Raw genomic sequence first — 26464 nt, forward strand, 5'->3', positions numbered from 1 at the left:
TATACTTCTGGAGGCCAATAACTGCTAGCAACTGGGCTGTCACCTTTTGTACCAGTTGTGGTTTCCAAATGGTCTAGACAGCCCTACATGGAACATATTGCTGTGGTCTAAATGAATAGTGATGAGGGCATGATTTACTGTATCAGGATCTTCAGGTGTATGAGTTTCTACTTGCCTATCCAGCAGTAGCCATGAGTCCAGAAGGATCCTCAAATCACAAATGTACTCTCTTGGGGGTAGTGTCACTCCCTTGGGGACGGTCATGATGGACAAACACCAAATCTATCTTTCTTGGGTTCAATTTCAGCATGTTTCAACCCATCCAGACCTTCATAGCCTCTAGACCCTGGGACAAGACTTCCACAACATCACCAGTCTGGGATAGTGATGAACAATTGGCTGTCAACAGCATAGACAAGGTATACGCCTGTGACCCCAGTAGTTTCTTTTTTTTTTCCTGGCCCAGGGGCCTCTTTTGACTATGTAAACATGGACAAGTGAACATGATTGTAGCTGCTGATGTAAGCAACTGTATCAAGCAATCCATCCACTCTTAATTGTTCTCATGCAATCCAGTCACACAGGAACTTTTAAAAGCATTTGTCCTTGATGTCGATAAAGGTGCTAGATTTATGCTGTGAACTTTTAATGTTTAGGACTCTCAGAATTTTTATTTAATGTGGAGTAAAATCTTCTGTTTTATTTCCCCACACCAAAACCAGCACTTTTCTTCTACCCAATCCTAATGACCCATTTACTTATTTCTTCCTGTATTTCATTAGTCATGCCACAGCAGCAGGTTTCAGATTAAAAAGCAACAATGAAATCTCACCAAAAAATCCTTATTAAATATATTAACACAACAAATAAATGTTAATCACTAAAACAGCAGAGATAAAATGGATCAGTAAACCATGGGTGCAGCATTAAGATAAAAGTTAAAAGATAGTTTTCTGAGCAATGACTTCTAAAGTTGGCCTGGCTCAAAATGTAAACCATGGAATATTTGACATTTGTTGAGAGTAATTTGTTTTGTTTTCCAAGTTAATCTAGCATGAATTAGGAAAAAATCATCCAGTTCTATTTATCACATTAAGAATAAACTGCAGTATTAATTGACTTAAAATGAAGTTCAGTTATTTTATTTGCTTACCTCTCCATTGAAGAAACAGAAAATGGTTGCCACAAGTAAGCCCTGAAAGGAAAAAGGAAAAGCAAATTATTCAGATTTTTTCTGTGATTATAGAATTAAATCAAACAGATATACAGTATTTTGTGAAATTTCACCATAGGTTAGTTAGACTTTAATAGCTCAGAACACAAGAGCTCTGCTAGATCAAAGAGCTATCTAACCTAGCATCCTGTTTCAGATAATGGACAACTAGCTCACTTATAGAACTAATCCTCATCTGTTTTTCTAGTATTTTCCTCTATTTCTCTAATCCCCCTTTAAAGCCATCTAAAACTAATCAGGGATCCTAAAATCCTAAGTGAGGGAGGATAGAAATGAGTGTCCTACATCCCCCATTGACACTATTCTGGTTGAACAGGACTTGAGCTCAAAAATATCACCACACATAACGAAAAGAAATTCCATTCTTGATCTTCAGTTACATTTTGATATTGATCTGAAACACTTCATTTTGTCTGTCTTGAATTCTACAATTTCTTCCTTACATTAGGTTTTCCTTGTTCAGAGAGAAAACAAAAGGATATCCATGATATATATATATATATATATATATATATATATATATATATATTCAAGGTAATAAAATACAAAACAAACAAAAAGAAAGATAGAAATAAGGAATAGAGAAATAAGAAATAGAGAAAAAAAGAAAGAAAAAAGGGAACCCCCCCCATACAATTATGCCTTCTGCCCTTCTTTCTATTGAGAAATTATCGTCTTAGACTATTCCCTAAGCTCTTCGTCCAAAGCCCTGCCCCAGTTTAACATGCATTGCATCAGTGTCACATGTAAGAAAAGGGAGAGGGCTTCCACTGTGGTCATCCCTGTCATGACTTTTTGCCCCCCACCCACTTTGCCTCCTGTGGATGCCTCTTATATAAAATAAAACTTGGTATCTTTCAAATACACACTGTTGCTTCCCATAAAAACTAAGTCATTTGACAGACAGTGGCATTTCCACAAGTAAGACAATGAAAGACCGAGGAAGTTTGTGGAAAAAAGTTAACACTCAAATGCAAGCTTACAGAGGAGATTAATGGTCTGAAATCGGTTATTTCCTTTCCAAAAGAATACAGAATAGACAGCGTAAAGAACAAAGAATTTTGGGACACTTGCAAAAGGAACACACCTACTTGACACAAGCTTTATTGATGGTAATGGTGACATCCTTCCTGAACTACACTGCAACTTTGGATTGGATGATCTTTTGTCAGCAGGACAATGTGTGTCACTTCCCTTTTTCTTGTTTCCCTTTCTTGCCTGCTGTTTTAAAATAGAAATGGAGGTCCTAAGGTCCACCAATAGAATTGCCATAACTGGACTACAAAAATCCAACTATTCATTAGGTGGCACCAAGGATGTAGAAGCCTCTTTACTGCCATCTAGTGGACATCTGGATTGTTGTAGCCCAGATATGGCAATCCTACCCACTGATACTGTACACGTGACCCCTAATTCTTTTTGTAGCCCTCAGAGACCATGCCAGTCACAAGGGCCAAAACCTGCATTATGGTTTCTTGCCATTTTGATGTGGGAAATAATACAAACTGTAGAGCATGTTCTAAAGTAAGCTTAGTTTAGATTTTAAAAAGCAATCTTCTTTCCAAATCCAGGGGAAATAAAAGAAAACTCTGGCTTTGTGGGTCCATACCCAGTTTGTTAATTTGTCTACCCGTTATGGCCTTCACTGTTCCTAAAAATATTAAATGCAGTCCACAGTTATTAAAAGGCTGCATATTTCGGTTTCAAAAAGAAACACAGAGAGAGAGACATATATATGTATACAGAGGTAAATTCTGGTTGCGTTACACATTGTCACCCTATCCATATATACCCAGAAATAAGCCCTTTTGAGTTCTCTATAACTTTTACTAAGCAATTATATTGAAATATAAATAAATATATATTTATGTATGTATTTGGTTTTATTGTATTTTTATACTATGTTTATTGTATTTTAACTAATATTTATTTGTTGTTTTTATTGTAAACCACCCAGAGTCACTTCCTCATGAGAGGGGTAGTGTCCAAATTTGAAATATAAATGAAATAAATAAATATATAAAATTGCAGCCCTGTACCCTTCTGTAATAGTAACCTCCTCCTTTTTTTTTTAATGTTTTTATCCTGCTTATAAAAGCACTTTGGGTCATGCAAAGGCTTCTCTCTCTGTTCCTGTCTCTCTGAAATCTATTCTCATTTGCAATTTTATTGCAATTTTATAGCCACATTGTCTTTTGCACAAGTATAATGTAATCTGAGTGTGTTCAGATGACCTTGAAATTAGATTTTAATTCACTATTCTGTAGGCAATACTGTCAGAGGCAAATAGAAGAGTTATGTAAAAAAACAATGAACAAGACAGAAGGTAACAGCAATAAATGGGGTAATTTAAAAATAACGAATGCTCGTAAAAAGCAGCTTGTCTTGGTTTACAACAGTTTGATCCTGAAATGACTGTCTTTGCATAAAACTACTGTCCTTTCGCCAACGCAGCCACTGAGACACTGTTCCTAGGGTAGTAGAACAATCTTGTAATCTAAATCCTGGGATGAGGGGAATTGCACACACCTATCTTCCATATTTTCATTATAACATCTGACACTTTAGGACTACTAGAATAATTCTGTTTCTTCCTGTCCCACCTCAGCCATTCTGCTAATGTTCACCAGGTTTGAAGCAACTTGAGATAATGCAAAATAGAAGCTAAATAAAGTAGCAGTGTTGTCTTCATACACTGATACGTAACTGGAAAGATTGGCCCCTTCTGAGGAGTTGGTTGAGGGTTGTTAAGACGAATAAAGCAGTAACTCTTTTAAAAGCCAAACACACTTGTTTCCTGTCATTTCATACTGAAAATTGGTAGTAAATCACAAATCATAGTATTGTATGGAGATCTGCACAAACTGACAAATCTCAAGCACAGGCTTTGGGAACTGTGTATGGCTTGCAGACTCAGGGTTTGTCCTAAGTAGAAGCTATGGTTTACAAAGTACAATATCAACAGATTAAAACAAACCAAGCAAACTACATTATGGCTTAATCAATGAGTGACTATCAGTGGAATTAAGTGATAAAAATGAGTATACTGTTTCATACTCAGAAGAGCAGATGATACTTTGATTCTGGGCCTTAAATGGAAGGAAATCACAAAATTTTATCAATATTATCCATGGATTTTATTTGTCCCCAAAATAGGTCCCATTAGTGGCCAGTAATGCAGCTAAGGTTAGAGCTGGGTCCATTGTCTGTGAGTGACAGTGACCCAATCTAAACAATTTGAGTAGGTTTAGTACTCTTCAGTGGCATTTAATTTCAGATTAAATGCTGATTATCTTGATAGCTTCCCATTAAACATTTTAATATTAGCCTGTGTCAAGCTCAGTATGCATGTGCTTTTACAAAATTTCTCTGAAGATATTGAGCATTATCCCAGAAGGGGAATCCTCTTGAGAGCAGTCACAATATTTTATCTTGCCAAGTTTCTTTCTTTGGTCTATTTGTTTTGAATACCTTATAGTAGCAATAGTAAACCACCATATGAGGTGTTCATAATGTTTTGCATTATAGCTTATGTATAGCCTTGCATATATTATTACAGAACTTGGAGAATATTACAAGCTAGTTTTCAAAAACACATTACTGCAACAATACAGGAGCTGGTTCAATATGCTTTGCTTCCTTCTTGCAGTAAACACATCGATCTAAATGAGAGAAAGGGATAATGGGGCTCCTTCCCATGCCAGCATCACATTATTTGCAGGCCACCCAAATTTTGCATGCAGGGAAATCATATTGTTGCTCTGTCCTGATATTAGCAGATTAGCATAGTCCTGGATAGTTTATGGTCTGATTTGACCTTGGTTTGATATCCTGGCAACATAAATGTTGCTCTTTGCTATAAATACACACAGCTAAGCTTTTTATGTAGCTGTCAATACCCTTAAATTTTCTTGAAGCATCAGCAATGGTTTCCAAGTCTGATATTATCTAAATGCAAATATTTGTTCAGTGAACTGTAACTTAGCAATTAGTTATTTATCTCTGACTGCTGAGGGACTTGGGTTATGCCCCATTTTGGTGGCATAAGAACCAACCACAATGCTGCAGAATTTGATTTAGGATTAGAAAGTCTGGAGCGCCACTTTGAAAGAAAGGGAGAAAGAGATTTTAAGCAAATCTTGTAATTGTGGGAAAGGAAAGATTTGCTTCATTTTCACCATTTTCACCATTTTCATCATTTCATTATTTATTCATTTTTATCAGATGGGAGGAGGCTGTACTCCGGATTTAGTGCCTCAGGTTAGCAGATATTTTTAGACAGACCTGCTCACCAAAAGTGGACTGGCAAAGCATGATTTTAAACCATTGCAGGGAGAAAAAAAATCCTTACTGCTTTTCTGACTTCATATAAACAGGAATGGGAATAATGTTTACTAGTATCCCCAGATCAAAATTTTAGGGGGAAAGAAAAATCTAAAATCCCCAAACAAATGAAGGGCTGTAATTTATTCAAATTGTACAAGTAACATTTCTTATGTTAAAAGAGCTTACATCAGGGAAAAGTATGTTTTAAAAGCCTGCATTGGGAAAATGTTTGAATAAAAACAGGGTAATAATCATTTACTATCAAAAAACGATTTTCTGGCAAGTTACATTAACTGCAATGTATATCAGGGGAGATGCTGTAGAGAATCACAGAGATGATCTTGGAAAAGGAATGTGACAGTTAGCAAAACATAATTTAAGCCTGGGAAAAGAAGAGAATGTTAGAGAGAATTTAAAATGGGCTCCACCATAACTCTTGGTGTAAGAGGGAGGGAGGGAAAACACCATCAGGCTTTCAAGATTCTGTTATTATACCTTGTATCAATACAGTAGGTTTCCAGTATTTCTTGTGAAGTCTGTTTCCTGACCCAGCTACCTTGAAGAGGTAACGGATGCTTACAAAGATTCCACAAATTAGGAGATACTAATGAATAGACCAGACAAACCATCTTGATTATTACTTCCAGACATTGATGTGTCAGGAAGTTGCAAGTAGGGAAGAAAAGAAATTCCCCTCACAGATATCCCTTGCCCCAAAAGATCTATAGAAAGGATGGGCAAACTTTTGATGGCTGGGGCCATGTTTAACCAATGATACACTATGGGCGAGACTATGTTATGCCTACATGGGCAGAGCACGGTCATCTGAGTTTTACTGTTGTCCCCTTCCAAATATATTATGCTTATTTTAGGACCTATACTATAGGTGTTTTTTAAAAAAATGTTTCCCACTTTAAGATAGCAAGAAACCATGCCAATGATTTTCAGCAGCTAGGTCAAACAGGACTTTCAAGGAACCAAAATGCTATGTGTGGTTTCAGCTTGCATTTGTCCACTCATCATCTGTGGGATCCTGGTCAGACTGGCATGCCTCCAGAGTTTTCATGGTGCCATGTGCAGTTTTCTTGATGTTTCCATGGGTCCCTATGAGTGAGGAATGCTGGGAAAGGTATACGAAGAAGTCTCAGGATGACCAATGGACTATCCATAATTGAGTAGTATCTCCTTAGACTAGCAGAAATATGTGCATTGAATTCATTGGCTTTTAGCCAAAGTAGTCTTCTTCCCATGGAGTTGGGAAAAGCACCTATGCAATGCCAAATGATTGTATACCTACTGACAATCCCCATTCTCATTCAAACTAAATTTGCCATACCACTCCACATTTTTCTGCTCTCCTTCAGATTTGCAAATACAAATATTCGTTCCTCCCAAGAATGTTTTTTTTTTAGATGAGAATATTAAATTCATCACCCAGGCAGTTAGACAGGGAGGTAGTTACTTGCCAGGAAGAAGGGGTATACATTTGTCCTCTTTAAGTTAGTTTTCCCTACATACTGTAAGTTCCTGCATATTCTTTCTTTTGTGTGAGGCAGTATTTCTACAGGAACATTCAAACATAAAGCAGAGATCTAAAATGGTACCTCACATCATCTTCCATATGATTCTATCCACATTTACTCAGAATTTATATCACTCCCTTTCCCCCCCAAGTCAATATGCATAAGACCACACTCTAAGTTATCTCACATATTTTATGTGTGGATTTTTTATTTGGAAAATAACCCGCAAATCAACTAATCTGGTGTAAAGCTGACTTACTCTCATTGACTTTAGTGGCACTAATTCATTATCTGAAGCCAGCTGTGTTTCCTGGGAAAATATTCTTCTGTCAAATGAAACCTACCAGCATCACCAAAAAACACAGTCAGAAACCCATACCTGATAGTGCATTAAAATATGCATGATGTAATCATATATTTCTCCAGCAAGTTTATTTTCTGGCCTCCAGGGAATAATGACAAACTGGATACCTAATAAGGGCACAAGAATTAAAGTGGCTCTGACAGCTTTCATGTACATATTGGACTCAGCCCGATGGGTGTCTCTCAGTTTTGTAACGAGAACTCGTACAATGTTGAGCAAAAAGAAAAAATTGACCTGCAAAAACAAATGTGTTATTTTTATCATTATAAAAACATAGAATAAAGATAAAGACACAAGAATATTCCAATATAAAGAAAACATGGCTCTCATTTTCATGTGCAGACAATGGGGAATTTAGCTCATAACAAGGAAACATAAAATTAAAATTAACTATGGAAGTTTGAAAACATATTTGTAAACCACACTAGAAAAGAGGACACATGCAATCAACATGTCTGTCTGTCTGTCTATCTCTCTCTACAGCAGTGTTGTCCAAACTTGGCCACTTTAAGATGATTGGACTTCAACTCCCAGAAAAATTCCCACTCATTTCAAGTTCCAGACATTGGACCATGGTGCCATGTTATTGATAGACTTCTAGCAACAAGTTTGTTTCTCTACCTGTGAAAACAGAGACCTGCCTCAAGTCAAGATAATGTTTCTCAAGTCCTAAGGACTTCAAGGAACCATGGGATTGGAGGATATTTTTATAAAACATTTAGCTGTCTTGAATGCTGTGCTGAAACATGGCACAAAAAACCTCAGTAAGAACAAATAAGTGTGGCAGAATTAGTATAGTGGTGAACTCACAATAAAATAGCAAATAAAATTCTCACCAATAAAGCCGCCATTACAGGCCCATGAACAATGTATAGCAAATGAGTGTCGACACTAATCCAACATCTGGAAGAAAAAATAAATAAATAAATGAAATTATATATTTTTAACAAATACTAATTTAGCTTTATAAAAAGCACCCACAATACTCACTTATCGTTGAAATATTTGGCTCTTGCCACAGCATGAATTGATGCTGGCACTAAAGGAAAACCTAGAATAAATCATATACATTAGATTTCATAATATTTTGGATTGGATTATGTGCATGTGTATGTCTATATATGTACATCAGAGAGATACAGAGTTGGAAGGGAATGTTTAAACCATAAAAGCCAACAATGTGCTCTGTGCAGGAATTCAGATCAAAGCATCTCCAACAGATGATTATCCAGCCTCTACCTGAACAGATCCAGTGAAGGGGAATTTAGTAATTGGTTCCATTTTTAAACTGCTGTTATTGTTAGGATTAGTTTTTCTAGCATGCAGTCTCAATCTGGATTGCTGTATATACATTTACATCCTGCCATTGCTCTACTAGCTCAAGGTGGCAAAAGTTGTTCCTTTTTCTTATCACAAAAATCCTGTATTGAAAGTTAAGCAGATATGATGATCGACTGAAATCATAAAATGAATTATGCAGCTAGATAGGGATTTAAACTTTGACTTTCATAATCTTAATTTAGGACTAAATCAGTTTTTCCTGAAAAAAAAAAGTCAAGGCAGTGAGCTTGGTGGGTAATATGATAGTGACCCCAGATCCACTCCAACTGATAGTGGCACTTATCTGCTGTGGAATTAGTCTTTACTAGGGAAGTCAAGAGATTGAGCAAAGGGTCTCCTGCATGCGTATAAGTGCATGCTTTCCCACTTGACAACAAAGATTCCCCTTTAATATATTTTTTATGCAACTACAGTTGTGTGAAAAAGAAAGTATACCCTCTTTGAGTTCTATGGTTTTACGTATCAGGACATAATAATAATAAAAATCATCTGGTCCTTAGCAGTTCTCAAAAGTAGTAAATACAACCTCAGATGAACAACACATGACATTTTTTATTTATTTATACATTCGATTTATTCTCCGCCCATCTCCCCCCAATGGGGAACTCTGGGCGGCTCACAAAGTATATAATCCTAACAGTGACTAACAATTCTTACAATTACAAATCTACAGTGCTATATATATTATACTATGTGATCAGCAGTGGTCGCTAGGGGGTCATCCGGGCTTTTCCTCCTCCATAGATCTTCCTCGCCGCTTGCATCGATCCCCCATATTTCGCTCCCCCGCGCAGCACCACCAGTTCCTCCCGTCTAAACAGGAGTCCCCATTTATCTACTCGCTGATGGAATAGCTTTCGAACTGCTGGGTGAGCAGAAGCTGGGACGCGTGATGGGAGCTCACTCCGTCCCGCAGAGCCAGGCCCGAACCGCTGGAGTGTTGACCATTTCTGACTGGCAAACTCCAGCGTCATTAAGCCCTGCGCCACTGCATCCCTTTAACCTATATTACACCATGTCATCATTTATTTTACAAAAAGAAAGCCAAAATGGAGAAGCCATGTGTGAAAAACTAAGTACACCCTTACTGCTTCCATAGGTATGAAGAGGCTAAGTAGCAGCCAGGTGCTGCTAATCAAATGCCTGTGATCAATTGATCATCAGCAAGTGTGACTACCTCTATAAAAGCTGAAGTTTTAGGAGTTTGCTTGTCTCAAGCATTGAGGTGTGTGTTAACACAATGCTAAAGAGTCAAGACATCAGCAGTTATCTTAGAGAAGCAATTGTTGCTGCCCATCAATCTGGGAGGGGTTATAATGCCATTTTATAAAATTCCAAACAATTTAAAGTCCATCATTCTACAGTGAGGAAGATTATTCACAAGTGGAAAACATTCAAGACTGTTGCCAATCTTCCCAGGAGTGGATGTCCCAGCAAATTTACTCCAAGGTCAGACCGTGCAATACTCAGAGAAATTGCAAAAAATCCAAGAGTTACATCTCAGACTCTACAGGCCTCAGTTAGCATGTTAAATGTTAAAGTTCATGACAGTACAATTAGAACAAGATTGAACAAGTATGGTTTGTTTGGAAGGGTTGCTAGGAGAAAGCCTCTTTTCTCTAAAAAGAACATGGCAGCACAGCTTTGGTTTGCAAAGTTGTATCTGAACAAATCACAAGACTATTGGAACACTGTCCTTTGGACAGACAAGACCAAAGTGGAGATGTTTCGCCATCATGCACAGTGCCATATTTGGTGAAAACCAAACACAGCATATCAGCACAAATATCTCATACCAACCGTCAAGCACGGTGGTGGAGGGGTGATGATTTGGGCTTGTTTTGCAGCCACAGGACCTGGGCACCTTGCAGTCACTGAGTCGACCATGAACTCCTCTGTATACCAAAGTATTCTGGAGTCAAATGTGAGGCCATCTGTCTGACAGCTAAAGCTTGGCCAACATTGGGTCATTCAACAGGACAATGATCCCAAACACAGCAGCAAATCTACAACAGAATGGCTGAAAAAGAAAAGAATCAAGGTGTTGCAATGGCCCAGTTAAAGTCCAGACTTCAACCCGATTGAAATGCTGTGGTGGGACCTCAAGAGAGCTGTGCATAAACAAATGCCTGGAAACCTCAATGAACTGAAGCAATGTTGTAACGAAGAGTGGGCCAAAATTCCTCCACAATGATGTGAGAGACTGATAAAGTCATACAGAAAACTATTACTTCAAGTTATTGCTGCTAAAGTTGGTTCTACAAGCGATTGAATCATAAGGTGTACTTAGTTTTTCACACATGGCTTCTCCACTTTGGCTTTCTTTTTGTAAAATAAATGACAACATGGTGTAATATGTCATGTGTTGTTGTTCATCTGAAGCTGTATTTACCTACTTTTGAGAACTGCTAAGGACCAGATGATTTTTATTATGTCCTGATATGTAAAAAAATAGAACTCAAAGAGGGTGTATTTTCTTTTTCACTGTAAATACTGTATTCTTTACAAGCTGGAGGGAATTTGACTGCAAATTTCCATAGTTCATCAAGAAACCTTAGGCCTATCTTCAGTATTTTATCTTGCTTTTCAGATGGCTCTTACTGAAAATGAACAAGCCCTATCTGTACAAGAGATGTAAGCACTGATGGAAATGTGCTGTGAAATTAAGACTGATACCACAGACAATTATTTTCATGATGTATTTTGCTTTAACATGTTTTTGGCAAATCCCTGTTAAATTAAGTAGATTCACATATTTGAAGGAGTACAAATGGACCAAACAGCACTTTATATGATAAAACCACTGGTTTGGTTGAGGTACATTTCTTGAATAAATGTGAGCCATCAAATTTATCTTGAGTTGGACTCCAGGGTTGGGGCAAACCACTGTGAGGCAACCTTAAAGACTGCTATCTAATTTGTATGGATTTTTCTTCAGCCTGCACATCTTAAAGATGTGAACATGGTATGTGGAGAGAGAAAGGCAGTCCAGAGAAGTGCATGCCCACAAAAACAGCAGCTGTGCAGTTTGGGAGTGTTTCTTGATCCCCAGCTATCTTTCAGCTTGCAATGGTGAGATGTCACTTGTATAACGATGTCGAATGTATGAAGTGTGATGCTCCTTAATCACCCAAACCAAAGGTCAAGAAAACCCAAGACCAGTCAAATTACTAGTAGGCTTCACTAGAACTCTCCCTGGCAGGAAAAGTAAAATAATAATTAAAATAATTAACCATTTGCTTTACTCTTTCTAATGATACTGCTGGTGCTGAAAACCAGCAATCACAGGTGAGCTCATCTGAGAATGGAGACTATATAAACACTTTATTTTCCAAATGATCATAATAAAAAGTTTTTTCATTTTATTTAGATGTGTTCATAACATGTTATTACTTGGAAGGAAACCCCATTAATTGTTTCATTTTGCTTCTCAATAGTTTGTCTAAAATTGCACTGTGAGCCTTTTAAAACCAGAGTTTTAGGGTTTACTTTTGATCTTTTAAGGAATAGTTGTGCAGTTTTTAGCTGACGGTTTGCATCCAAATTTCCAAAACATGAACATTCTGTTACATTCATGCTTGTGACATGACAACAGTGCTGGTAATATGGAACTGACATCTGAAAATCTTAGGGAAGCAGTCTATATTCAGATTGCGAGAGAGAGAGAGAGAGAGAGAGAGAGAGAGAGAGAGAGAGAGAGAGAGAGAGAGAGAGAGAGAGAGATTTTCCTGCAATCAGTTGTAATTTCAGAGTCATGTATTGATATTGTTGCTTTCTTGCTGCAGATGAGTGATTTTATATCTACGGTGACAAATATAACTCAGTATGACAAAGATTAAATAAAAAATGGAAGGCAGAAATATGGCCAGATATTTTCATTTTTTAACATTTAAATATAATAAAAAGCAGGAAGATTACTTAGTTCATTCCTTGGTTGGCATTCTCATAGATATCAATTCATGTTAAATTCATGGGCATAATGTTCATTATAACTAACATTAATCCAGTCATTAAGGCTATAACATTATTCAATACACATGGACACACACACACACACAATCATGAGAGCTAAGGTGATGGGGTGCTGGACTAGGAGAATGTTCTATATCCATTGCTTGTTTTCTCCACTGTCCTAAACATGACTCTTTGCAAATACTGTAGCATTCTGGGAACATTTGGGAAGGCAACTAATCATAGCTGCCCATTACTCATACCTATCATAAATCACTTTTTGAGATCACCTATATTATTAGGTATTACGATTATTATAATGTGCTCCTGAAACATACAGAAAAATCATTACAATTGCTTTGAACCAAGAGGAATAATTTTATCCCCCAAACCCCCAAACTTACTGTCTCCACAGAATATGCAAGGGGGGAGTGAGAAAAGCAGGACTCTCAGAGAAGCCTATGTAACAAATTGCGCCAGGTTCTTGAGTGACTGATATTTATAGATCTCTCAAACATGTCTGTGCACTGTAAACTTCTACTACCATGCATTATGCAAAAGATAAAACAATATGAACTCTAGCATTAAAAAAAACACTACTGTACAGATTGCATGAAGAATGTCTTCCATACTCTTTTGTGGCTTTTTATATTTATTATTGTTGGTCGCACAGTCAGCCAGATGATAGACTGGATTCAGCATTTTTATCCACCTATCAAGTCCTTCCCAAGGACCTGGGATAGGCAGATGTTGTTTGATGGTGTTAAAGGTATTGTTGCAGGATGTAAGCTGTTCCAGGTAAAGCCGCCTTTTGCAATTGACTGATGGTGATTTTGTCACTGTTGATGGTCTTCAAGTGGTGCTCCAGATATTTTAGGATTGCACCCAAGGTGCCTATTACTATTGGTACTATCTTTGCTTTCTTTTGCCACAATCATTCTATTTGCAGGTCTTTGTATTCTATTCTGTTCTTCTTTTTCTTCTATTCTGCTGTCTCCAGGTATTACAATGTCCACTATTCAGACTTTTTTGTCTTTCTTATCAACAATTGTTAAGTCTGGGGTGTTATGTGGCAGGTGCTTGTCTGTTTGAATTCTAAACCCCCAGAGCACTTTAGCTTTTCATTTTCTATTACTTTGTCTGTTTTGTGGTCCCACCAGTTCTTGCTTGCAGGCAAATGGTATTTCTTGCAGTTATTCCAATGCACCATTGTTGCTACTTTGTCATGCTGTTGTTTGTAGTCAGTCTGTGCAATCTTCTTGCAGCAGCTAACTAGGTGGTCCACTATTTCTTCAGCTTCTTTGCAGAGGCGGCATTTGCTGTCTGTTGCTGTCTTCTTGATTCTGGCTTTACATGCATTTGTTCTTAAGGCTTGGTCTTGGGCAGCCAGAATTACCCCCTCTGTCTCCTTCTTCAACTTTCCTGCTCTTAGCCATTGCCAGGTCTTGTTGTTATCTGCTTTGCCTGCTAGTTTTTTTGTGTACTGGCCACGTAATACTTAGCCTTGCCATGTCTCTTTTCTCTTCTTCATTTGGTCTTTCTTGTAGGCCAGTTTGGTCTCTTAGGTATTCAGTAAGCCTTTGTGGTGTACTAGCTTCAGTGCATCTTCTTCACTGTCCGTCAGATATACTTCCAATGCCCTTTTTTCTTCTTCAACTGTCTGGTGTACTTGCAACATTCCATGCCCACCTATGCTCCTTGGTAAGTAGAGTCTGTCAATGTTGCTGCATGGACAAGGACATGATTCATTGTCATTATTTTTCTGGTCTTCCTCTCCAGGGCTTCTAGTTCTGCTTGAGTCCAGTCCACTATTCCAGCTGTGTATCTAATGATTGGAATTGCCCAGGTGTTAATTGCCTTGATGGTACAGGTCCACTACTGAGTTTGGACTTTAAGAACTTCTTCATTCTCATGATGTATTCACTACTAACCTCCTTCTTGACTTCAGTGATGATGATGATTCCAAATCAAGACAGTCTAGAGCTGAGAGAGAGCAACCGGCCCAAAGTCATCCAGCTGGCTTACATGTGTAGGGGAAGACTAGAACCTGGGTCTCTCCAGTCTTAGTACCTTAGCCACTATACCATTCCATTCTGCCACAGTGGTTCTCATTCATTTATACAAAAAGTTATACATTTTTTGCCTAATAACATATAAGAGCTGTCCTTTTTTGTGGACATTCCATGTTTGCATGAATCAAAGTGCCAATTTTTTTAAAAAAAACCCTGTAACAAAAGGAAATACATGACTGGAAATGTTTTAGGAACTGAGGGGGGAAAAAGACCACATACCCCAGCCCAGGAGGTAATACCAGTGCAAGCGCTGTTCTTCAGCAAATACTGCCACCACAATCAGCGTATGAAGATATATTCCTTCACAAAGCATCCAGAAGTAGTTACAGCCCATTGTATATTGGTGAAAAAACTGAAGCACTTTGCAGCTTACCTGTCAGAGAAAAGCAGCAGATAGATGTGGAGCAGATAACAATGTACACAACTGAATAAGGAAGCATCATCATTGAGTTTCACAAGATTTTCCCGCTCTTGTATTAATTTGTACCCTTCAGCATCTGCCAACACCTTCGAATTTCAAATATATCAGACATATTGAGTATATTTGTCCCCTAAATTAGGCCTTTATGGAATCAACCAACATGTCAAACATTACAGTCAGCAACCCACACTTCAGATATTTTCTCCTGTGATACAGAACTAACAAGCAGATGCAGAGTTCAACAAATTCTGGAACTACACTACCTGAATCCTTCACTAGTCCACACCAATCTGGTTTTCTTAATCCTTCCTCTGTACTATAATAAGCATTAGGTGGGACTATATAGCTAGAATGCATTTCCAAAACAGACTCTTTTTAAAAACTTTGCTGGCTACTGAGATTCAGTTTCATGAAACTGCAGATTTCAATATCAAGGAAAGTGGGCAATAATTGAAGATTTCCATGTTATTGCCAAGAAAGCCAATGACATATAGTTGTTCAGATATTGGACCAGGACCAAGGAGAACCAGGTTCTAATCCACTTCAGCAACAGAAACTCACTAGGTGACTTGGGCCAGCCATTCTCTCACCCCAACCTACTTCACGAGGTGTTTGTAGTGGAGAAAAATTGCAATAGGGAGTGCTATATACATTGCTTGGAAGTACTGGAGGAAAAGCAGAATATAAATCTAACACATCAATTCATGTTAACAAAAAAATTACTTCCCTGAAGTCTCCTGGTAAAATATATCCATAACACAATGGTATTCTAAATACAGTATATTCAAACTTAGAGAACACTGCATTATACTACGTCAGACTATATGTTCACCTACTACAATAAAATTGCTATTAGAATTCCTGGCTGAAAATGTTAAAACTTCTAGTTACAGCTCATCTGGAGGTAGGCACTAGGTTGAGTAAGGGTTATATACAGCAATTCTAGAACATTTTGCAATCAAAGAAAATGCTTTATTGCTGGAGATGCTTTCAGAATAATTTTTTCTGGTGGGCAAAACACCTCTAAAACTTTCTCATGCTGGATCCAGGACAACATGCAACATCACTTAGGCAGCTTAGATCACTAAGTAAAGGAACCTATCAAATATCTTTATAATGCTGATCACTGCCTGATTTTAGGTCATCTCGAGCAACAATGGAGAATTCTTTCTACTCTTTCATAGTGACATGATTAAATAGAATATTGGAAACATCAGGTCAGACAAAAGGAGCAACTTTTTCACATGGTACACAATTAAACTGTGGAATGTGCTACCTGAAGATATGGCAGTGATATCTAAGTTTAGATGGCTTTAAAATTGGGACTGGACAAATTTATGGAAGATGTGGCTATCTTTAGCAGCTAGTCATAATAGATATGCTAATTCTAAGAAGACAAGGGAAAACTAATGTTAATCGGCTTCCCATCTGGATGGATACCAGGAAACAGGTCACTAGACTAGATACCCTCAGGTCTGCTCTAACAGGATTTGGAAGCAGGGGAGGTTGGAATGTTTACCAGTAGTGTTGCAAGATGACAATTCTTCCAAACTTGCAAATTGCACAAGTACCAACTACTACCCCTTCTCATATTCCATATTACGTAGTCTTTCCAAAGGATATCCCCTCATTGTCAACTCTGGTTGTCCAATAAAATAGAGAATGTGTGTAGGACAATATTTACTGGACTCTCATTTAGATAGGAAGATGCAGGCTCTTCCTCAAAATAACACTTTATCAATATGATTACATACTTCTGGTAAATTAAAAATGAATACATTATTCTCTATTTATATCTGCATCCTCATTATATTGCTCCTACAACTACAACTTTAATGAACTGAATTTATGTTCATAATTATTTTTCCACACTTTCTAAAAAATGAAGTAACAAAATGCTGTCCATGTAGTATGAAGGAAGGTCCCATTATTTTCTGAAACAATCCTAGGCACTGTCATTATTTTTTTCTCAGCCATAAATCGTTATTTTTTCTCGGTCATAAATATTTGTAGACAGGGTGGGACTCATCAGGAATGAGCTTTCAGGCCTATTTTCTGTTCTGAAACTTTAGAAAGGTTGAGTAATATGACATTCACAAAAGACAAATTTTAATTATTTATTATACTCATTTTCTTATGAGGCAGGTTTCCATATCTTGATTTAATTCTACTTTTGGTGGATAATAGGAACATTTTTGAGTGAATGCACTGCTTTTGTTCTGGCAAGGCCAGCAAAGCTATAAGTCCACAATGGCATTACATTATATTTAACCCTTAAATCAGACTTGAAAAACAGGCCTTCTAATATGCTTCCATTTTAATTTAATTCAAGTCCGTGGATTTGGCTTCCTGCATTAGATTAAACACCTGCCCTGTACCTCGGTGATCCTTTGGAGAAACTTACTGGCTTTATTTCCATGTGGAAAAAAAAAAAAAAGATCATATCCACTGATGTCCTCTGCTGCTCCTGAGGATGCTAACACTTGTTCTGTATAATTTTTGCAGTCAAATAGTGGATTGATATTTACAGCATATAATGAATAGGAATGTTCAAAGATTGTTGATGCACACTGCTTGATTATTCTCATATGGATTGTCCTATCCACCCACAACTTCTTTTGTAATAGGTGTACTCACTAAGACTCCTAACTTGCCTCTCTCAAACATGTCAGGAATTGGAAGCCAAGAACAAAACATGTCTGAAGAACACTGTCAAGCCCCACCAGGTGGGCAAGATCAAGGATGCAAGAACCACACAGATTTCAGTATAGATACATTAGTAGATAATGTAATGGCGGCAATATAGCCTCTTGGAAATTGTAATACTTGCCCTCCTTAATGTATAGTAAATTAATAAAGGCAGAGTCTCTTTGAGTGGCTGAAATGCTTCTTCCTAGATTTCTTCCCATCTGAGGTAAATTGCCATTTATCTAAATAAGCCATCAATTGACTCACCTGCTATCTTCTGGTTATTAATGTCTACATTCTCTTCCATTTCTTTCCCAGCATCCCCACAATCTCTCACAAAAACAGCACCTGCATGTTCCTTATACACTGGCTGATATGTTCATTAATATACCATTTCCTCCTAAATTACTGTTGTAAAGTATCAGTAGGTTCTATTAGTTTCATTGTATGCTAAATAAGCTGTTCAGCGGTATTTGAGATAACTTTTTCCTGTTTGTATTGATCCTCATGGCCTGTTGAATATTGCAGTGATTGATGGACATATTGCTCTCTGGTCATGATGGAATTTTGTTTAATCAAAGCATGCCTATGTCTAAAAAATCACCAGTAAACATTTCTGTGAAGACTGCCTTCCAGAAGAAAATTAAGAGTTCCTTTATTTTATTGACATTTTATTAAGCTGCTCTAAAGAAAAGTTAAAAGAAAGATGTTCTAAAAAGACCTTGTCATCTGTCTATAAATATTATGTGGTTATCTCAAAATGTGCTGCTGCATTTTATACATCTATTAACGAGAGAACATGGTGTCTGCATGAAATGACTGAAGTCTTGCATGTTTCTTTTCTCTTGCACAGTATTCTGTGTTAAAAGAAAAGACATACCAAGAACACCTTCGCTAGTTCAGCTTTGGATTCTAAAAACAGAACTATGGAGCAGATGAAATGGGTTCCTGCTGGCCTATACAGGTAGCCTCATTTAGCAACTGCCTCATATAGTGACCGTTTGCCATTACGATGGTGATGAAAAAGTAACTTTGCAACCAATCCTTGCATTTACAACCTTCACAGGTCTGTAAAGCAAAGGAAAGCTGGGGTAAGATCGTAAGGACAACTGCAGTTTTACTTAGCGGCTACTTTGCTTAACGATTGAGTTACCAGTCCCAATTGTGGCCGCTCAATGAGGACTACTTGTAAAAGATTTCTGATAAAAAACAGAAGGACTACTAATACTGTATGAAACATCCACATGGCCAAACTTGTTTTAGAAAAATATGAAGTATAACAATAGGAAAGTCAATACATCAGCTAAGCCATAACACAGCTTGCTTGGCTTTGGCTTGGACTGTGATGTGAATCCAGCCATTGTAGTTTTCTAAATTATGGTTGATAGCTTTGTATGTTGTATAAATGGACTAGTTTTTGCCTAATAAATTGTAATTAGACAAACTATTGTTTAGCAATGATATGCAAACCCAGTTTTTGTCTGTGATGTTTTGGCACTTTCAGTATGAAAGTCAGAGTTAGCTATTTACACTTTAATGAGCCAGTTTAAAATTATAGATGAATGATGGGAAGAGAGGCTAAATTCCCTAATTTGGAGAAAACTGTGCCTTCTGTATCCGCTTAAGAACAGTGACTTAAGAATCATGAAAAGAAAGGCAGGCAGGCGAATCCACTCAGTGAATACAGTAAAGCAAATAGGAGGAAGAATACAGCCGATCTACCTACAGCATATGTGAATACATGAGAAAGCATAGAAAAAGATGTTAACAAATTATTGTTAATCAAATGTGTATCTTCCTCCACTGAGTTTACGAAGGTGGCCATGCATTGAGGCACCTTAGTCTCTTAGCAGTCCTGTGAGGGTGTCTAGGCTGGGCAAAGTGTCACTCACTGAACTTCGTATGTGCTTATATTCTCGTCTGGCAAAGTAACATCTACATGGTAGGGATTCTCTAAACACAGTTGGATCATAATTCATATCTTAAAGCGTGTCTCCTCCAAGAATGTTCAGACTGAAACTGATCTGCCTGTTCAATTAAATGTTGAGACCAGTTGCCTTGTAATCTCAGGCTTTTTTATTTAATTGCTTAGCTCGCATTATTTATTCAGATTTGTTGCCTATACTCTTCTGGACAATCTTTCTCATAGTAACCTCTAAATGTATTATAACTGCAGCTTCCAAACTTCCAACTCACCAAGGGAATGACAAATTAAAGAAATGTGCTTTAAGATTATAATCTCTACTTGTGAAATATTGACTTGCTTCACTCATTTGGTCAAACTATGGTTTGGGTTACCATGGTTTCTTTGATAAGCCCAAATTACTGTATTCATACACTGTAGATCATATTTTATGGCTTAACACAACTGGCTTCATTCAACAACAAACAAAATCAACTACATTATAGTCTATAGTGTTACATGAACTCAGTGTGAGGTATTTGGATTCCTGACTCAATGTACAGTGTGTGTGTATATATATACACACACACACACTGTACATTGAATCAGGAATTGACATAAGAGGCCAACACATGGAAATTATATATGTTTTCTTCTAATAATTTCCATGTGTTGGCCTCTTATGTCAATTCCAGAATTTTTAGGGTTTTTTGTATCAATATGGTAGATTTCTGGGGTACTTAATTTTATTAGCTTTCCCATAATACAACATTTCCTAAACATAACCAGTTTTTCTGTGCTCAAACAGAAATGCTTAATCTCTGTTGAGTTTGGATTTAAATTCAGCAGCCAACTTCGGAGTTAATTCCCATGCATCCGGTTCAATTTATGGCTTTTTGAGAAGCTTAGTCTCTTGATGTATAATAGGTCTGGGAAAGCTTTTAGACAAGCAATAAGGGATGAGATTGGTTAGTGCTTAAAGCCACATCTCATCAATTTGATAATACAGCAGAAAAGGATAGCATGAAGAGCTCAGTCTCAGCACTATATCAAAATGAACAGCATTAAAGACACATTATTCAGAACCCAGTAAATTTACAGTTTGTAAACCCAGTTTACAAATTTTAAACATTTGTAGCATTTTTTGTTTATACAGAAATGGTTCAAAGTTAATTTTATATTAATTAGGTTGTCTGGATTAAGTTCATACATCAGCTTCTTTCATTCTGTCAAAATGTGCGTGGAGGTCTCCATCTGACTGCAGTAGCAGAATCAGAGGCATTCAGGTCCCCTTCCAACCCTCCCACTGACAATACCTTGAATTATCGGGAGAACATATCTTCTTCTAAGAGCAGAAAAGAACAAGAAAATCACAATGAAAATGTTTTGGGAATAAATGCAAATATGTTATTGGTTCCAGTGGATGGTAATTTTTTATTGGCTGGAAAGGAGCTCTTCATGGTTGTCAGCTGCTGTTGGTTCTGACAGCTGTTACTATAATCATCTAGATGCTTCTGAAAATATGTTGGCTGTTTCACATGCTCCCATGTAAATCAGGACTTAATACAAACTCAGTACTGAAAAAACATTGGAATTTAGGTTACTTCATCATGTTTTGCTTCATTAAGAAACAAAACAAAGCTATTTGGGCAGTTAATCTCTAACACATATAACTATATTTTTGGAAAAGCAGACACACTCTTTTGTACTTTCTCACTTCAATCAAAGTTTATTCCCTTTTCAATTACAAAAATTTCAGTGGGAACTCTACATTCAAATCCCAATCACCCATAGGATGCAAATCTTATTTGTTTTTTTCCCCCTACGTAAATATAATGCAGTGCACTGCATTATAATCACATATAGAATAATTCTCCTGTTGAAAATCATGAGACGTAGATGTTTAGTTTTTTGTGGATTTTGCCCAGACTATAAGGCACTGATTCTGCTGTACAGTCCAAGCAAAGTAATTTGATGCTAAATTTGAAAGCAGCAATAAGTCAAGCTAGATATAAGATCCATCGCTTTCATTGCAAGTATGTCCTGACCTTATATAAACTGAGGCCGAGGTAATGGTGTGTGTCCAGCTAATATTTAAATATACCAACTGAATAATTTTAATATTTGCTAGTATAAATCCTTTGTAGATAATTTCTTTTGCCAACTTTTCGAAAATGAGTTACAATTCTTTGAAGATGGAGTTCTTAGAATCTCAAAGAAAATACAAACTGCATTTATGTATAATATAAACAGATTATAGCTATAATTAAAGTTTAAAAGTGGGCAGAATGATTGCTATTGCGATTGCCCAATAGCCAGTGATGTAAACAGAACCAGGCTTTCATGGTGAGCTGGCTTCATTCACCATCACTGGATGCAACATAGGCGCTTTCTTTAACCTGATGTCATCTAGATATGTTGGACTACAGCTCCAATAGTTTCCAACAAAAATGGACAATGGTGACCCAAAACATCTGAAGAACATTTAGTTGGGAAGGTTATAGAATACAGTTATTATCCAAAGATAATTGTGTAGAGAAGGGTCTAATTAAAATGTTTATGTGTACTGGAATATCAGAATGCAGAATAAATGTTGATTGCCACAGGTAATCCAGTACAAACTATGTATCTTGTATGATGAAACCAATATGGAAGGAAGCCTTTATTCAACAAAAATCAATTTACAGGATTGCTCTTTGTTCTATTGAATAGGTGCACAGTGTGTGGCTGTATTGTTTTATTTATTTATTTATGCAATTTCTATAACTGCAGCATTATATCTCCCAGCATCTTCACTATTGATCATGCTAGCTAGGACTCCTGGGAATTGTGATTTAACAACAGCTAGAAGACTGTACATTGTGGATTCATAGGACTTTTAACACAGAACTATTTGGATTCTATACAAACAGTTGAATAAGGAAAGAATGAAGGCAAAAGGGTTTATAATAGCAAAAGGGACATTTCAAAATTATTTCTATCTATAGATTGAATATCACATTTTTAATACAGTATCAGGGATTTACAGATTGTATCTAGGCTTAATATCCAAACAGTGCTCTATGGTGGGGTAGGAGATTATTTTGTATGTTCTATATCTTTTTTTTTTCACTTTTATTAATTGCATTGTTACACTTTTTTTAAAAAAATAAAGGTTTTTGTAACTTTTCATATTTTTAGGAACACTATGATTTGCTCAGGGGGCTTTGGTTATTCAACAGGTTAGAAGTATAATAAACAGATTTCTATCTGACAAATTAAGAAGGGCAAATAATACAGATGGCACTGAGCCATCCACAGGTCTGGTTCTGATAATTAAACATTGCCCTAATTCCGTGGCAATTCACCCAGCATGGCATAAATCTAGATTTGTCTTTCTCCTGAAATTTCTCTGGGTTTCTTTTATTCCCAATAGCACCTCCCTTTTACTGGATAAACTTGTTTCATTCTTAATCAGCCTCCAGAAAAAAAGCAACTGCAGTTGGTCATTTTTCTCGCTCTTTTGGGTATGGAAAGGGAAAATGAGAGAGAGAGAAAGTACCCACTTAGAAGTTGAACTGTGAATGGAGAAAAGCTGAGGGAAATAAAGGATAGCCTTGAAATTGCCCTCAATAGTTCCGCTATTTCCCATCAGTTAACCGTTTTACACTGCAAACCTTATTCAATAAGAAACAAACAAAAATAATCTACCTGCCATTGGAATGAAACACAGTAAGAACTTGTTGGCTGGGAGGTATTTGGGTGGACTGTATTCTCAGCATGAAGGGTACTAGAGTCCATAGCTGCTTTAGGAAGTGACCAGAATTTCCTAAATGCTGATGTAGAAAGCAAAAACATGCTGGTAGGACATGGAAGCAGAGGAGAGGAAGCAGTTTTTCAGAGGGAGGAAACACAACAAATAAAGAGAAGCTGAACATGGTGGAGTAATACGCTCCTTCTAATTGGTATCCCACCAAGAGAGAGAGAGAAACCTTTGCCAATTTGGAAGACTAGAATCTTTCTACGCACACCACTGTTCATGCCTTCTTGGCTAGTGGGACAGTAGAAAGCTGACTGTGTAGTCAGAAGAGGGACACAGTAGGGATGTCCACAAAGAACATTTTCCCTTGGTATGTTGGTTCTTAATTGCATAAAGCTTATTATAGAGGAGAATGATAAAGCCAGCAGTCTCAGCTGGGGATATCTACTCTTAAGTTCTCAGAATCCACCAGCTCATTCTGCTGCTTATGTTGATTAGGGCTTAAACTGCAGCTGAACTAAACAACCACAGTCAGTTGGATGTGCAATCTGGAGATGTTTGTTACAGGGCCAATATTCAAGTACGTGGATCTTGGATAGCACTTAATGAATAACTTTGTGAATGCCTTACAATTCTGGTCACTTTTCAAAAAACAAATGGTTCTGTGGGTGTAACATAATGACAGAAAATTTGCTACATCTCTTAACACTGAAAATAGCTTGAGGGTTTGCAAGTTTTGCTAACATTCAGATTGAGGATATTGAGATATTTTGTTTGGAGAAGGCAATTTAGAGTAAAACAAAGTTGCATTCAGCTTGGGCCAGCTAAATTTGCTCTGGTTCACAGATCACAACCCTTAGAGTCCAGCTTAAATTCCAAAGTCTCCATAGTTTTAAATAAAAAAGCTTTTTTCTCCAATTAAGCATGTGTAAACCAGATTTCTGTGAGGACATAGTATACCTGCTCATAATGCCACTATGTATTTTCAAATGTTGAGCCATTCACTTCAATTTGTTTCCAACAGAACATGGACAGTCAAGATTTCTTCTTAAGATCAATGATCTAATTCCCTTTTTATTCATATCAAGGTGCCTGTTTCCTAGCTTTTGAAACATTATCAGTAATATACAAGAACCATTAGAACAGTAGAGTGTGACATCTTTATGACCTCCATGAAAACAACTTTGCTTGATCAGACAAAAAGAGCATTGGTCTTATTAGTCTTTTCTCTATTGCAGCTCACCAAACACACTCCTCTATAAGAATTATAACCTTTTCCAGCTGTTGCCCAATAACTTAAATTTACAGGCATGATGCTTCTGATCTTGACAAATGATAGATTTGCAAAGGAAAGAACTGATATAATCACAAAGAACAAGTAATCATAGATGTGCTAATAGGAATGTAGCAACATGTGCTAGCCAAGTAGGGGAAGGAAAATGAAGTTTTGATCTGTTTTTTAAATTATTCATATAAACTAAGACAAGTCTCCACTGAGTTGCTCCTGCAACTTCATGGTCATGTCCATGCAATTTTCTTGCCATTGTCTTCTTCTGAGATGTTTTTTCATCTTTCTGGTATGGTGTTCTAGTCTAGAGCCTTGGAATTCCATGACAGTTTCCCACCCAAAACTAATCTGACAATGATACACAAATGGTTGTAATAAATACATAAATAAAAGAATAATGGGAAAGCACAATGCAAGCAACTACTGTATGTGTTCTCTGTATTTTTCCAGACAATATATTCTGGAGATTGCATTCCAGCTGAAGTATACAAATGATGGCAAGGTTCTAATGAAATAATACTGCATTATATTTCTAATAGGAAATCTGAAATCAAGTTCCTTCTCTGATGGCAATTGCCTACCCATGGGGATTATTTTATGGGGAGGCGTAGGAGCAAAGAAAATGATTGCCCTAGAAAAGAAATTAAGCTCCACATACAAAAAAAGATGAGAGTAAAAGCCCTCTTATGCTCACTTATTTGACTCTTGACAGATGCTGTCACAACAAGAAATTTTTCAAAACAAGGTGTTTGGTATTCCTGAGCTAATAGATCAGTTCTGACTCAGTGGAGGCTTTGATTTCAAACCATAACTGAAGTGATTGCATCTCTTCCTCCTCCTCCTCCTCCTCCTTCCATAGATTATATCCAGCAGCTTATTTATTATTAGGCCAAATATTTCATTTTTAAAAAAATCTTGAACAACCAAATAAGAGCCATTGATTCTCTGTTGTATATTTTAAGGGCAATTGCATCAATTTCCTCATTACTCTGGCTTTTAGAAGAACCAACATATGAAAGTGACAAGAGATGCACAACTGAGGTCTCAAACCCTTCTGTGGGCCCCAAAAGTCTTGAGTTAGAATAATCTCGAACCTATTACCAAATTGGGATTGTTAATGTAACATAAGTGGAAGATTAATAAATATATGACTCAATGAAATGAAATCAGATTTAGTTTTTGTCCACTCATACCACTATTTATGGCATGCTATTGAAAGAACACATTTTTAGCCCAGAAAAAAAAAGCACTTCTGATAGAGGTAAATAATTTGGGTGAAACCCAATGAGGTATGATTACAGACTGAGTTCTCTCCTGCAGTTGCCATAAATCCTCAGGGAGGATTTTGCAGAATTCACCAATTCTGGGTATTGAAATTCTATACCTATAATTCATACAGGTTCACATTATTTCACAAGTTGTACCAGGCAGACATAAAGAGAAGGGGAGTGAGTCGCAAGTACCAATTGTAGACACATATAATGTACAAAGAAGAAGACACTGATCTAAACAATACAAATAGAACTTAGGATAACAGGTAAAAGAGAAAACAGCTAACTGGTATTATATTAATTTTGAGAGATAAGCATAAGTAGAGAATTTAAATATTAATGG

The 26464-nt window shown here is 37.0% G+C and overlaps 1 protein-coding gene across 7 annotated transcripts in view; it reads right to left on the minus strand.

The window, feature by feature from the left end:
* CALCR (calcitonin receptor) overlaps positions 1-26464 on the minus strand; it is a 136260-nt gene that overhangs the window by 13822 nt on the left and 95974 nt on the right. For all 7 annotated transcript variants that reach the window (XM_088150587.1, XM_088150584.1, XM_088150586.1 and 4 more), the window contains 5 exons: positions 15031-15184; positions 8438-8498; positions 8284-8350; positions 7463-7681; positions 1154-1195 (listed from right to left, as the gene is read on the minus strand). In XM_088150587.1, the coding sequence (XP_088006713.1) occupies positions 1154-1195; positions 7463-7681; positions 8284-8350; positions 8438-8498; positions 15031-15184 (543 nt within the window). The remainder of the gene's footprint in view (positions 1-1153; positions 1196-7462; positions 7682-8283; positions 8351-8437; positions 8499-15030; positions 15185-26464) is intronic.

Source organism: Python bivittatus, unplaced genomic scaffold, assembly GCF_059951505.1.
Source record: "Python bivittatus isolate LINGU-HERP-01145 unplaced genomic scaffold, Pbiv_v1 ctg000610_np1212, whole genome shotgun sequence".
Classification (NCBI taxonomy): domain Eukaryota; kingdom Metazoa; phylum Chordata; class Lepidosauria; order Squamata; family Pythonidae; genus Python; species Python bivittatus.